The sequence below is a fragment of the Lissotriton helveticus genome, chromosome 1_1 (genome assembly GCF_964261635.1).
Source record: "Lissotriton helveticus chromosome 1_1, aLisHel1.1, whole genome shotgun sequence".
In the NCBI taxonomy this organism is placed as follows: Eukaryota; Metazoa; Chordata; class Amphibia; order Caudata; family Salamandridae; genus Lissotriton; species Lissotriton helveticus.
Window position 1 is genome coordinate 470,198,406 of NC_136057.1, and position 14,830 is coordinate 470,213,235.

Genomic DNA, 14,830 nt, shown 5'->3' on the forward strand with positions numbered 1-14,830 from the left:
CCTTGATCCCGATCTCCTCTAACCGATGTAACAGAATCCTGTGAGAGACCGTGTCGAAGGCTGCGCTCAGGTCTAATAAGATCAGTGCTGAGCTTCTGCCTTCATCCAAAGCGGACCGTAGCTGCTCTGTGACAGCAAGTAATGCAGATTCCGTACTATGTTTATGTCGGAAACCGTTTTGTGACCTGTCTAAGACCGAGTTTGCTTCCAAATACAGAGTTAGAGTAGTGTTGAGATAGGGCTCCATGATTTTGGCAAAGTATGGGAGCAGTGATAAAGGGCGGAAAATCTCTGGTAGAGATGTGTCCAACTTAGGTTTTTTTAGTAGAGGAATAACTTTGGCAAGTTTCCATGACTTAGGAATCACCGCGGCTGATAGTGACCTATTGACCAGCTCCCAACCCTCCAACAGGGAGCAGTCACGGATTTTCCTGAATAGGTCTGGTTTAACAGGGTCATCAGGGGAGCCTGATTTTACCTTGGCCAACAGAGCCTCCGTATCTTTTAGGGACATGGGTGGTAGGTCCTGAAGGGAATGAGGCGTAGCGACCCAAGAGGAGTTTTCTCGGAGTTCGGGAACATCCTTCCCTGGACAGAATGTATTATGAACTCGTTCCACTTTACTGATAAAAAATGTAGAAATGTCTCGCATTGAATGTTTGAAGATATGGTGCTGTTGGCAACAGATGGGAGTTTTACCATTTCTTTCATGAAACCAAAAATGGTTTTAGTAGGGTTGCTATTCGTGGTAATCATGTTAGCGTAAATCATTGCCCTGGTCTTCCGGACCAATTTATGGCATGCTTTTACTGCGTTCCTGTGAATAGTTTTTACTGTGGGATCATATAAGCTTCTCCAAGCCTGTTCTAAGATTTTAAATTTTTTCTTTTCTGCAGTCAAAGACTCATCATACCATGCATGGGTTAAAGTGCGTTTGACAGGGTTAATTTTTGCTGAAATGCAACATTCGAATGCTTTATTAACCCAACCCCTGAAGGCAGAGTCAGCTGCTTCTAAATCTGTTGTCCATTCTAGGCGGTGCGAGCTTACGATGTCTGTGAAGGTGGTTGGGTCTAGCTTGTTCCCAGGGCGCTTCATTGTGGGTGGACGGGGGATTTGCAAAGGAGGACCAATTATGCACAGTCGCAGTGAGATGAGGGAATGATACGTCCAGAACATAGGAAGGGGGGTTGGCCTCCATCGCCTTTAGATTAGAAAATACTGTGCACCCTATACTAAACCAGCCTCCTACATTAGTGTTATATAATAAAAACAAAACTGTAGAATACACACTTGTAGATACACGTATGCACACATGACTGGAGAGGCTGGGTTCAAAGGATAGGTCTTTGAAAACCAAAGCTAACAGAATTTAACCAAAGTATGCAAACAGGGCAATGGTGTCAAATGCACACTTACCCATCCTATTTTGTGAGCACCAAAGAAAAGCGGCGTCCATGCCCAGTTTAGGGCTAGCTGTCCAGCATAAAGTCCAAGAGGAACAACTGCATCTTTGTTGAAGCCTCCAAGCTCCTTCCACACAAGATAGGATCCATAACTAGGAAATAATTGATAGAAACAGTGAGTGTTGCAAATCTACACACAAGTAAATTCTCATAACACTCTACAGAGTAAACACCTTGCTACCCAAAGGAAAGGATTCCTGTTGGCGAGAATCAAGATACACAGGCTTTGCACGTATAACATTTCAAACAGGTCCTTAGCCCTCGAACAGATGGAAAATTGAAAACTGGTCACAATTTAGATTTTCATAAGACAACGATGCGTAACCTTCAAAGAGTGTTGGATGCTACAGATGAGTCGAGGCCCATTTCTGTGCTGAAAAGACTTCTGACTTTTTGTATATTCATGGATCGCTAAATCAATTCAAGAGATTAGTAAACTGAAGTCCAACATGCTTATTTCTTTCACTGTAACCCGTTTTTGCCTCGACTGAAGATCTGTGTCATGTATATTTGGAACACATGTGCAGTAACCGAACAACGTCCGTCACCACCTGTAATCATAGACGAGCCTTGGCTACAGGCAGACCAGGATGTGGACTCTGGTGTCATTCTGGCAGGCTTGTAAGAGACCCTGTGCAGGCTACCATCTATAAATCTCCTTAACAAAGTTGCATACTTGTGTTAATAAACTGTAACAAAGCACTGCATTGTAACACTGGAGACAGAAGAGTTACTGTGACATTTTATGTAACCCGAAAAAGCTATGCTCTGTGCCTCTACTCATTGGGTAAAATGAATAACTGCAGATTGACTTTATCGTGCTCTCAACTTTATTTAAATCCTCTTTTTGGACGCACAGAGGCAGCACAGTCTCCTGGGACGCATTAAAAACAAGCATTTACAATGCAATGGTCTCGGCATCATTAAAGGTAGAGCTATTGGCATTGCTCATGACATTTCTTTTTTTTTCTTTAAATCATAAATAAATGGCATTGTCATTTACATTGTCAATACACACCACTCTACACTCAACTGCACTCACCTGCACTGCACTGCACTCACCTGCACTGCACTGCACTCACCTGCACTGCACTCACCTGCACTGCACTGCACTCACCTGCACTGCACTCACCTGCACTGCACTCACCTGCACTGCACTGCACTCACCTGCACTGCACTGCACTCACCTGCACTGCACTCACCTGCACTGCACTGCACTTACCTGCACTCACCTGCACTGCACTCACCTGCACTGCACTCACCTGCACTGCACTCACCTGCACTGCACTCACCTGCACTGCACTCACCTGCACTCACCTGCACTGCATTCACATGCACTGCACTGCACTCACCTGCACTGCACTCACCTGCACTCACCTGCACTGCACTCACCTGCACTGCACTCACCTGCACTGCACTCACCTGCACTGCACTCACCTGCACTGCACTCACCTGCATGCCACTGCACTGCACTCACCTGCACTCCACTGCACTGCACTCACCTGCACTGCACTCACCTGCACTGCACTGCACTCACCTGCAATGCACTCATCTGCACTGCACTCACCTGCACTGCACTCACCTGCACTGCACTCACCTGCACTGCACTGCACTCACCTGCACTGCACTCACATGCACTGCACTCACATGCACTGCACTCACCTGCACTGCACTCACCTGCACTGCACTGCACTCACCTGCACTGCACTCACCTGCACTGCACTGCACTCACCTGCACTGCACTCACCTGCACTGCACGCACTGCACTCACCTGCACTGCACTCACCTGCACTGCACTCACCTGCACTGCACTCACCTGCACTCCACTGCACTGCACTCCACTCCACTCACCTGCACTGCACTCACCTGCATTGCACTGCACTCACCTGCACTCACCTGCACTGCACTCACCTGCACTGCACTGCACTCACCAGCACTGCACTCACCTGTACTCACCTGCACTGCACTGCACTCACCAGCACTGCACTCACCTGTACTCACCTGCACTGCACTCCACTGCACTCACCTACACTGCACTCACCTGCACTGCACTGCACTCACCTGCACTGCACTCCACTGCACTGCACTCACCTGCACTGCACTGCACTCACCTGCACTGCACTGCACTCACCTGCACTGCACTGCACTCACCTGCACTGCACTCACCTGCACTGCACTGCACTCACGTGCACTGTACTCACCTGCACTGCACTGCACTCACCTGCACTGCACTCACCTGCACTGCACTCACCTGCACTGCACTCACCTGCACTGCACTCACCTGCACTGCACTCACCTGCACTGCACTCACCTGCACTGCACTGCACTCACCTGCACTGCACTGCACTCACCTGCACTGCACTGCACTCACCTGCACTGCACTCACCTGCACTGCACTCACCTGCACTGCACTCACCTGCACTGCACTGCACTCACCTGCACTGCACTCACCTGCACTGCACTGCACTCACCTGCACTGCACTCACCTGCACTGCACTCACCTGCACTGCACTGCACTCACCTGCACTGCACTCACCTGCACTGCACTCACCTGCACTGCACTCACCTGCACTGCACTCACCTGCACTGCACTCACCTGCACTGCACTGCACTCACCTGCACTGCACTCACCTGCACTGCACTCACCTGCACTGCACTGCACTGCACTCCACTGCACTCACCTGCACTGCACTCACCTGCACTGCACTCACCTGCACTGCACTGCACTCACCTGCACTGCACTGCACTCACCTGCACTGCACTGCACTCACCTGCACTGCACTGCACTCACCTGCACTGCACTCACCTGCACTGCACTGCACTCACCTGCACTGCACTGCACTCACCTGCACTGCACTCACCTGCACTGCACTCACCTGCACTGCACTCACCTGCACTGCACTCACCTGCACTGCACTGCACTCACCTGCACTGCACTGCACTCACCTGCACTGCACTCACCTGCACTGCACTGCACTCACCTGCACTGCACTGCACTCACCTGCACTGCACTGCACTCACCTGCACTGCACTGCACTCACCTGCACTGCACTCACCTGCACTGCACTGCACTCACCTGCACTGCACTCACCTGCACTGCACTCACCTGCACTGCACTCACCTGCACTGCACTCACCTGCACTGCACTGCACTCACCTGCACTGCACTCACCTGCACTGCACTCACCTGCACTGCACTGCACTCACCTGCACTGCACTGCACTCACCTGCACTGCACTGCACTCACCTGCACTGCACTCACCTGCACTGCACTCACCTGCACTGCACTGCACTGCACTCCACTGCACTCACCTGCACTCACCTGCACTGCACTCACCTACACTGCACTGCACTGCACTCACCTACACTGCACTGCACTCACCTACACTGCACTCAACTGCACTGCACTCCACTGCACTGCACTGCACTCACCTGCACTGCATTGACCTGCACTGCACTCACCTGCACTGCACTCACCTGCACTGCACTCACCTGCACTGCACTCACCTGCATGCCACTGCACTCACCTGCACTCCACTGCACTCACCTGCACTGCACTGCACTCACCTGCACTGCACTGCACTCACCTGCACTGCACTCACCTGCACTGCACTCACCTGCACGCCACTGCACTCACCTGCACTGCACTCACCTGCACTGCACTGCACTCACCTGCACTGCACTCACCTGCACTGCACTGCACTCACCTGCACTGCACTCACCTGCACTGCACTCACCTGCACTGCACTCACCTGCACTGCACTCACCTGCATGCCACTGCACTGCACTCACCTGCACTGCACTGCACTCACGTGCACTGCACTCACCTGCACTGCACTCACCTGCACTGCACTCACCCGCACTGCACTCACCTGCATGCCACTGCACTGCACTCACCTGCACTGCACTGCACTCACCTGCACTCCACTGCACTGCACTCACCTGCACTGCACTCACCTGCACTCCACTGCACTGCACTCACCTGCACTGCACTCACCTGCACTGCACTGCACTCACCTGCACTGCACTGCACTCACCTGCACTGCACTCACCTGCACTGCACTCACCTGCACTGCACTGCACTCACCTGCACTGCACTGCACTCACCTGCACTGCACTGCACTGCACTGCACTCACCTGCACTGCACTCACCTGCACTGCACTCACCTGCACTGCACTCACCTGCACTGCACTGCACTCACCTGCACTGCACTCACCTGCACTGCACTCACCTGCACTGCACTCACCTGCACTGCACTGCACTGCACTGCACTCTGCACTCACTACTCTGCACTCTGCACTCACTACTCTGCACTCACTACTCTGCACTCTGCACTCACTACTCTGCACTCTGCACTCACTACTCTGCACTCACTACTCACTACTCACTACTCTGCACTCACTACTCTGCACTCTGCACTCACTACTCTGCACTCACTACTCACTACTCTGCACTCACTACTCACTACTCTGCACTCACTACTCACTACTCTGCACTTACTACTCACTACTCACTACTCTGCACTCTGCACTCACTACTCACTACTCTGCACTCTGCACTCACTACTCACTACTCTGCACTCACTACTCACTACTCACTACTCACTACTCTGCACTCTGCACTCACTACTCTGCACTCACTACTCTGCACTCACTACTCTGCACTCACTACTCTGCACTCACTACTCTGCACTCACTACTCTGCACTCACTACTCTGCACTCACTACTCTGCACACTCACTCTGCACTGTGCACGCTGCTGATATCATGGAATCTTCCACCACACTTTCTAAAACTCTATAGTCCGAAGCATAATAGGCACAGAACCAAAAGAAGGGTAGACATTGCTTAAAATAATCTTATTGTATTTATGAGAAGCAAAAGCGAGACTGTGAAATGTGCTGAATATCAGTTTGTTACGAATCAACAGAGTGGAGTTAGAGAACCAAGAAATAGTAATTTAGAATCCGGGTTAGAAGGAGTAGTAATCACAAGCTGAGGATCAACGGGCGCGAAACAGCGTGGTGGGCGCGCAGGAGACCCAGCCTGAGCATGCACATCAGCTGAAGATCGCTGGAGAAGACACCGAGCCTGCTTGCTGCCGTGACTGACCCGCTGCAGAGGGAAAGAGCCCGGTGAGTGGGGGTAGAGGGGGGGGGGGCGGCAGAGAGGGAGTGGGCAGAGAGGGAGGGAGGGTGTGTGTGTGTGTGTGTGTGTGTGTGTGTGTGTGTGTGTGTGTGTGCGTGTGTGTGTGTGTGCGTGTGTCTGTCTGTGTCAGTCTGGTGTGTGCTTGCCTGCCTGCCTTTGTGTGTGCGCGTCCACAGACCCTGGTCGGCTCGTGCACCGCTCTGTACTCCCTTGGGAGCTTACATGGCGACAATAGTTCTCGTTGCCGAGACCTAAAAAGGGCAATTTATTAATGCTAGCAAGATGCTGCTGGCTAAAATACATGCTACCCAAGGGGTGGTCTACACCGTACACTCCCAATCTGCTGTTGGAGGTCCTTCCTGGAACCTACACCTACTATGGGCACCCAGAAATCGAAGCCTAGAGGGCAGCGGGACCGGACATATGGGGAGACCTGTTTGCAGATTTGCAATTACAGGACTTCACGGTTTGGTGGACCTTTATGGGATACCACCGGAGATATTCCTGCTCTACACCACCCTGTCAAAGCACTTCTTATACTTATGGGGTAACACTTGTAACAAACCTACCTCTTCCCAGCCTCTGCAAACCGTATTAACACATGGACAGGGTAGGTGTGCAATCACAGCGATTTACAACTCTTCTAGGCCTGATCCGACACCCCTGTTGGTCCCATTGTACGAGTATTGGGACACAGCACTGTCCACTAATATTACCGATAAACAATGGACACAATGCATAAATCATCCCAGAGTTGTATCACCAAATGCTAGGCTGAAGTATACACAGTTCAATTATCGCCACCATACATAATTAACACCATACAGGCTTGCACGCATTTATCCCACCTCGACATATGTCTGGCTCCAGAGGCACCATTTCCCCACATAGTGTGGACGTGTCCATGTCGCAGACCATTTTGGGATGAGGTGGCTGGGACACTAACAAAGGCAGCAGGCACCCCGATAACAACCCAGGGACCACATTTTCTGCTGGGAATAACGAACGCCAACGCACCGCGCAAGACTCTCAATAAATTCTTGGACCTAGCACTGGTGCAGGCAAAGCGCAGAATAGCTATGTCTTGGAAGTCGGAGCAGGCCCCAGCACCCAATTATGGCTCCAGGACCTCCGTAGAGTACTTGTCGCAGAACATGAGTCACACTCACTAGATGCATCTAGGCTACCCTCACAAATCAATCCCCGACAAGGGCAAGAATATTTGACTGCCATCGAAACTAAGCTGCACACAATTGTCTCAACATAGAATGCTCCCTCGCCCTGTGCACCACCACAAGTAGAAGTGCAATCACCACACATACCGCATATCCTCACACTCTACAAACCCTTGTCTGGACATGGATGTGTAGGCGCTGTGTGGGCACACACACAGCCTATGGGGTTCTCTCTCCCCTCCACCGACACTCCCTGACCTCACACTTGCTCGCCCACACCTGACGGCACGTAAACAGTTCTTATTCCTGAATATAAGGCAGTCGATGAAGGAAAATATTCAGTTATCTGCAATTCTACCGATAGAAACAGTAAGCTTTGCGTCCAAGTTATAAATTGTCAATACTGGTTAAAAAATATTATTTTGAGTTACTGTGAGACACTTCACCACAGCCGCTTCTGTAACCTGTGCTGTAGTAACCTACAAATGTCAGTTAAAGCTCAATTGTATAACCTGCTGAAAATGAATAAACATCTATTTAAAAAAACAAACCTATATGATTATTCAAAATGTTTAATCTTTTTTCCCGCGTGTTAACCCAAGTGCCGACTTTTGTGCCAAATTTGGGAGCACGTCCCGGACGACGGTACCAAATGCACAGGTAGTGCATGTGGAAGACCCCCGCCATCAGTGCATGTTTAGTTTTGCCCTTGGTGACATCAGGGAATAATAAAAGGAAGTTGCGCAGCGGGAGTCAGAGTCAGTCCACGTCGCATCTAAAATAGCGTGTGCACTTAATTTCTTTCTAGGCCTGTCAGTACGCCTCATGTGACAGAGAGAGTTGTGGACGGGGTGTCCCTGCACTCCATATTTATTTTTCTGTGGTCCACCTCACCCTACAAACTACATCTCCTCATTCCCCGCACTCTGCGTAGCTCCCTTCCTGCTAAATCCCCTGTCCAGGCTTCGGTTTGCCTTAATGCACACTCGCCGTTTCTTTTTTGGTATTGAGACGTTCCAATGACTTTCATATTCCCTCGACAGTTCACACTTCTATTTTTTCAACAGAATTAATATTTACAAACATCTGCTTTAACACCTTCCATGCTAATGACGGAATGGTTCACTCATGAGCACAAGTGCAAGTGTGCTCATGACGGAACCATTCCATCATGAGAACACTTAAAAACAAGCAACCAGTAAACGCGTCCGTCCTAGATAAACAAACGCATTTTAAAACAAGAGGTGCTAATGCTACCTGCTGTGCGTCTGAGATGCCACGGAGTGCTAGCGGAAGAAACGATCGCTATTGTAAACAAGTTGAGGATCAACGGGCGCGATACAGCGTGGTGGGCGCGCACGACGCAGCGTGGGCGTGCTCATCAGCTGAAGATCGCCGGAGAAGACACGAGTCTGCCTTCTGCCGTGACTGACCCGATGCGGAGGGAAAGAGCCCGGTGAGTGGGGGGGGGGGGGCGGCAGAGAGAGAGAGTGTGAGAGAGTGTGTGTGTGTGTGTGTGTGTGTGTGTGTGTGCATGCATGCGTGCGTGCGTGTGTCTGTCTGTCTGTCTGTCTGTCTGTGTCTGGCGCATGCCTGCCTGCCTGCCTGCCTTTGTGCGCGTCCACAGACCCTGGTCGGCTCGTCCACCTCTCTGTAGTCCCTTGCTAGCTTACTAGGCGACAATAGTTCTCGTTGCCGAGACCTAAAAAGGAATGATAAAACATTATTTGAATAGTTTTTCAAATTGGAATTTCTCTAAAACCTATTCCGAAAGCAACTTTTAAATAAACCAATCAATGTAATATTTGTAGCCATTCTGTATTATGATGAAGCATTGGCACAGCCAATAAGGCCTGATATTTTTATCCAGCTGTGCTTGGTGTGAAAAGGGCTGTCAGAGCACTGTAAACAGGGGCACTTTGAGTCCAATGATGTCCCGTCTCAAACATGCTCACACACATACAAACTCACATACATGCATAGACATTCACAACTATCAGCCAGTGGTTCCACTGCTCTACTGGCTAGGTTGTGCTATCTAACAAAATATAGTTAAAAAACAGAGAGATACATAACAGTGGCAAAACAAGGGTCATAGGACAAATAAGTGTTGGCCAGCAAAACATGCTAAGTGTATTAACATAGGGATCCAGATATCATGGGTTAACTGTGTGAGGAACTCAGCACTGGATTTAAGCTTCGTGTCTTCAAATTCACAACTAACCTAATAGTTTTCTATAAAGTCGAGTGGCAGGATTGAGTAATACAATTCTGTAATAAAGGTGAAGGATGCAAACCACAGCAACAGTTGCTTTTGAATTGCAGATTTTAGAGCATAACCCTCATTACTGGGACACTTCATCGTTCAACCATGTGCATTCAGAGCTGGAGAGAAACCAGAATACCGTGCATGGCTGCAACAAACCATATATGCATATAAACAAGCTGTGCTAGGAATCAAGTTGATCAAGCACAAAGCTGGCTGACCCATCCTCATACCAATGCCCCAAGATTGAAAATATAACACTCACTGGTATCGCACTCCTAGAGACAAGCTACACATCTCCACGTTTCTGCAGAGTGTTTTTACAGCTGGTGTACAAAAAGAATATACTGCACATCTGTGTGATCTCTTTCTGTCAAGGGTACCAACTATCTGAAAAGGCATGGAGTGCTTGCACTTGCAAGTATGATGGTCATCCCACCATATTACATCTTTGTATAAAGTGCTGGAGCAACACATGACATCACTCCTGACAATGGGGCATGAGACAAGGCTATCCAAGTTCAGAAATACAGAAGCTTGAAATGCCACTTAGTTATACAGGAGTTGCCATGCTATAAATTATCACTAATGAACTCAAAACAATGTGCATGAGAAGGCTGTCATGGGAACACACACTGAAGAGACGGAGTTGCCTCTAGTTTTAAATAAAAACAGTTTGAATGAGGAGTTTTCTTTCTAAACAGTAAGCTTGCAAACTGGTTCGTCTGACTTGCAAAATCTAGTATATTGTAAGTGATGACGCCGGGTCCTCGCAATGTTCGCAGAGTACCATTTATATGTAGTGATACACATTTCCGAAGTGAAATGTACTACTTTAAAGGCTGATGTTCACACCGAAATAAAGTCACCCAAACAGGAGTAGAGAGAACGCCTGAAATGGGCTGATCCAATTCACCGTGTGTATACCATGGTGAGCGACAGAAAAAGGTGAATACCTAACAAACCAGTGGATGAACACAGAACAGAATAGCTAATCCAAATACCCTCTATGCAGCGGTAACAGGATTGTTTTTGGGGGAAAAAAACATAGCTTAATAAAAAAAGCTAGGCTGGTTGTCTCGGAATAAAGCATGCCAGATCTAGCATGTTCTCTGCCAAAGAGCATTGTCCCTCCCGACCTGGGCCCGCAACAGTCCAGGCCTTTGGATATCTCTTGGTCAAGCTAAGAGATTGACTCATTGTTTATCCAGGGGGCCAGTTCCACAGGAGGTGGTCCTGGCATACCAAGTTTTATCCGACTAAAAGTGACACAGGTAGTCAATGTTAGAACCACCTCATCGGTGTACACCACAACGCTCCTTAATACAAGAGGAGTACATTTATTTTTCATTTATTTGAGGAGTTTTTTTTTTATATATATCACCTCTGGACCCTCAGTTGCACCCGACAACGATGAAAATATTCCCTCTTCTGCCTCAGCTCTTCAGACATCAGTGCACCTGATAAACAATCAGGAATAATTCATCATATGGCACCAGCAGTCATCTGCCCTGCTTTTTTGACAGTAGGTATTGATTTGTTTTTGCTTAGCCTTCTACCAGAAGTGTAGAACATAATTTAGAACAGGATACATATGTATATGAAAAAGTAGAAACATGAAACCGGTAATAACTGTAGATTGCGAGTTCAACGTAGAACAAGAGATGTAAGTGCATTTTGCTTAAATATGTGTATTAAATTCATGCAATATAAAAGAAACCACAGTGGTAATAAAGGTCTGAGAGGGTGTTTACATGTTGGGGTAGGTGTTCTAATAGGTCTTATTTACTAGTTCAAATAAGTGTGTGTTAGACGGGGACCCTGAGGGTCGGACGGATACTGAGGGAGAGATCCCCGAGGGGGACCGTCTCCGGCGATCGTACAGACACGTTACCTCCCTCCCCACAAATAGGCACCACACCAGGTCGAGTTCAATACTTTATATAAGGTTCGTAAGGCAAGGATATCAGCGATACAGGATATCTCGGACCCGGGGGATCCTCTCACTTCTAGTCTCTGTAGGGAAAGGGTGTAGCGGGACAGTCTTAGTACCGGGTCCGTACATGTGGTGGTAAGAGGCGAGCTCACAATCCTCGAGCTGGAGAGTCTACGAGTTGGGCCGCGGCAGCGCCAGCAGGCCAAGATGGTGGTTTCACGAGGCAGAGGGCCGCGGCAGCGCCAGCAGGCCAAGACGATGAGTTCACGAGGCAGAGGGCCGCGGCAGCGCCAGCAGGCCAAGACGATGGGTTCACGAGGCAGAGGGCCGCGGCAGCGCCAGCAGGCCAAGACGATGAGTTCTTCTCGTGTCTCTCGACTCCAGGATACAACTCCCTTCCTGGTCTGGCCCTGCCCCAGTTATAGGTCTGGTCCCCTTTGATGTCCGGACCCTCGCGCCTGGGGGCCGGGAGGTCCGGGATGAGGGAGTCCAGACACCCAGCAGGGGGGTGGAGCCAGCGCCCAGGCGGCCGGGGGTGATCGACACCTGGCGGAGGAGAGCCGTTGACGATTCCTTCTCCCATTGACTCGCCAAGTGGTCACTCTGCCTCCTGGGGGGAGGTTGGTGCCTCGATGTCGGGGCCGGCCGGGCCCAGGGTGAGGGTCGAGTTGAGGCCACGCGGCCTCGTGCTGCAGTGCCCCAAGATGGCGGCTGGGCCGAGGCCGTGGTGTGGATGGTGACCCGGGCCAGCTGGGTCCGGAGCTGGTGTCTTGTGGTGGAGGAATTGCAGTGTACTTCGGGTGGTCGTCGGGGACTCTGGCTGGGGATGCAGGGGGAGCCAGGGTCCAGGTCCCATTGCGGGGAGGGGGGGCAGCCCGACCATGCGGCCTGTCCAACATGCGTCCCCCCCAGCTGAAGGCGGGGAGAGTCAGCCATCTTCCTGGGGACTCTCCTCGCTGAGGCGGAAAAAGCGGGACAGGCCGTCGGCGTTGGCGTGGTCCTGGCCTGGACGATGTTCTACCGTGAAGTCCATCCCCTGCAGGGAGATGGACCAGCGCAACAGCTTCGGGTTCTCCCCCCGCATTTGCATCAGCCATTGCAGGGGTCGGTGGTCTGTTTGCACCCGGAAGTGGGTGCCGAAGAGGTAGGGCCGGAGCTTCTTGAGTGCCCAGACTACGGCGAAGGCCTCCCTCTCAATGGTGCTCCAGCGCTGTTCTCGGGGCAGCAGGCGTCTGCTGATGAAGGCCACGGGTTGGTCGACCCCTTCGGCGTTGAGTTGGGAGAGGACGGCCCCCACACCATGATCGGAGGCGTCCGTCTGCACAATGAATTCCCGGCTGTAGTCGGGAGCCTGGAGCACGGGGGCCGTGCACATGGCGGCCTTTAGTCTCTCGAAGGCCGATTGGCAGTCCGGGGTCCAGTTGACGGTTTTGGGGCCCTTCTTGGAGGTGAGCTCTGTGAGGGGCCCCATGATGCTGCCATAGTCCTTCACGAACCGCCGGTAGTATCCGGTGAGCCCCAGGAAGGCCCGGACCTCCGTCTGGGTCGTAGGGGGTTGCCAGGCCTGGATGGCAGCAATCTTGAGTTGGAGAGGGGCCACCAGCCCGCTTCCCACTTGGTGTCCCAGGTAGGTCACGGACCCTTGGCCAACCTGGCACTTGCTGGCCTTGATGGTGAGCCCGGCTTGCTGGAGGGCGTGTAGAACCTCCCGCAGGTGGCGGAGGTGGTCGGTCCACTGGTGGCTGTACACAGCAATGTCGTCCAGGTAGGCGGCGCTGAAGTCTTCCAGGCCCGCCAGTACCTGGTTTACCAGCCGTTGGAACGTTGCCGGGGCGTTTTTCATGCCGAAGGGCATTACTTTAAAGTGGTAGTGCCCGTCCGGGGTAGAGAAGGCGGAACGTTCTTGGGCCCTAGGGGTGAGGGCGATCTGCCAGTAGCCCGCTGTTAGGTCGAAGATGCTCAGGTAGCGGGCGGCCCCCATCCGGTCAATTAGCTCATCTGCCCGGGGGATGGGATGAGCGTCGGTCCTGGTAACTGCATTCAGCCCCCGATAGTCCACGCAGAACCGGAGCTCAGGGGCAACGCCCGGGGCGGCCGCCTTGGGAACCAGGACGACTGGGCTCGCCCAGGGGCTGTCTGAGGGTTCGATCACTCCCAGGGTCAGCATTTTGGACACCTCGGTCTGGATGCAGGTGCGCACCCGGTCGGGTACGCGGTACGCCCGGTGTCGAATAGGAGGGCTGTCCCCGGTGTCCACATCGTGAAGGCACCAGGGGGTGACTCCGGGGGTGAGGGAGAACAGGGAGGCGAACCGCCTCAGGAGCGTTTGGCAGTCTTGGCGTTGCTCCGGGGACAGGGCCTCGGAGAGCTGGACCCCTTCCACTGAGCCATCCCGTTCGAGGACCCTCAGTAAGTCCGGAAGGGGTTCGGAGTCTTCTTCTGTCCCATTATCGGTAGCCATCAGGAGGCTGAGTTCGGATCGCACAAAATGGGGTTTGAGCCTGTTGGCATGGAGGACTCGTAGGGGGTTCCGGGCAGTCTCCATGTCGATTAAATAGGTGACGGGCCCCTTGCGTTCGATCACCTTGAAGGGCCCGGACCATCTGTCTTGGAGTGCACAGGGTTCAACCGGGGACATCACCCAGACCTGTTGTCCTGGTTCGAACTCAATGGAGGACGCGTGCTGATCGTACCACCTCTTCATGTCCTCCTGACTGGCCTCGAGATTGGCTTTGGCGGTGTCGCGGAACCGCCGGGTCTGGTTGCGGAGAGCCAGGAGGTACCTGTAGATGTCCGGGGGAGTTTTCTGGGGGGGCTGCACCCAACCTTCCTTGACTAGG

The 14,830-nt window shown here is 51.8% G+C and overlaps 1 protein-coding gene across 1 annotated transcript in view; it reads right to left on the reverse strand.

The window, feature by feature from the left end:
• TSPO (translocator protein) overlaps positions 1-14,830 on the reverse strand; it is a 93,190-nt gene that overhangs the window by 31,289 nt on the left and 47,071 nt on the right. Inside the window, exon 3 of the mRNA XM_078654030.1 lies at positions 1,420-1,558. Coding sequence (XP_078510156.1) covers positions 1,420-1,558 — 139 coding nt within the window. The remainder of the gene's footprint in view (positions 1-1,419; positions 1,559-14,830) is intronic.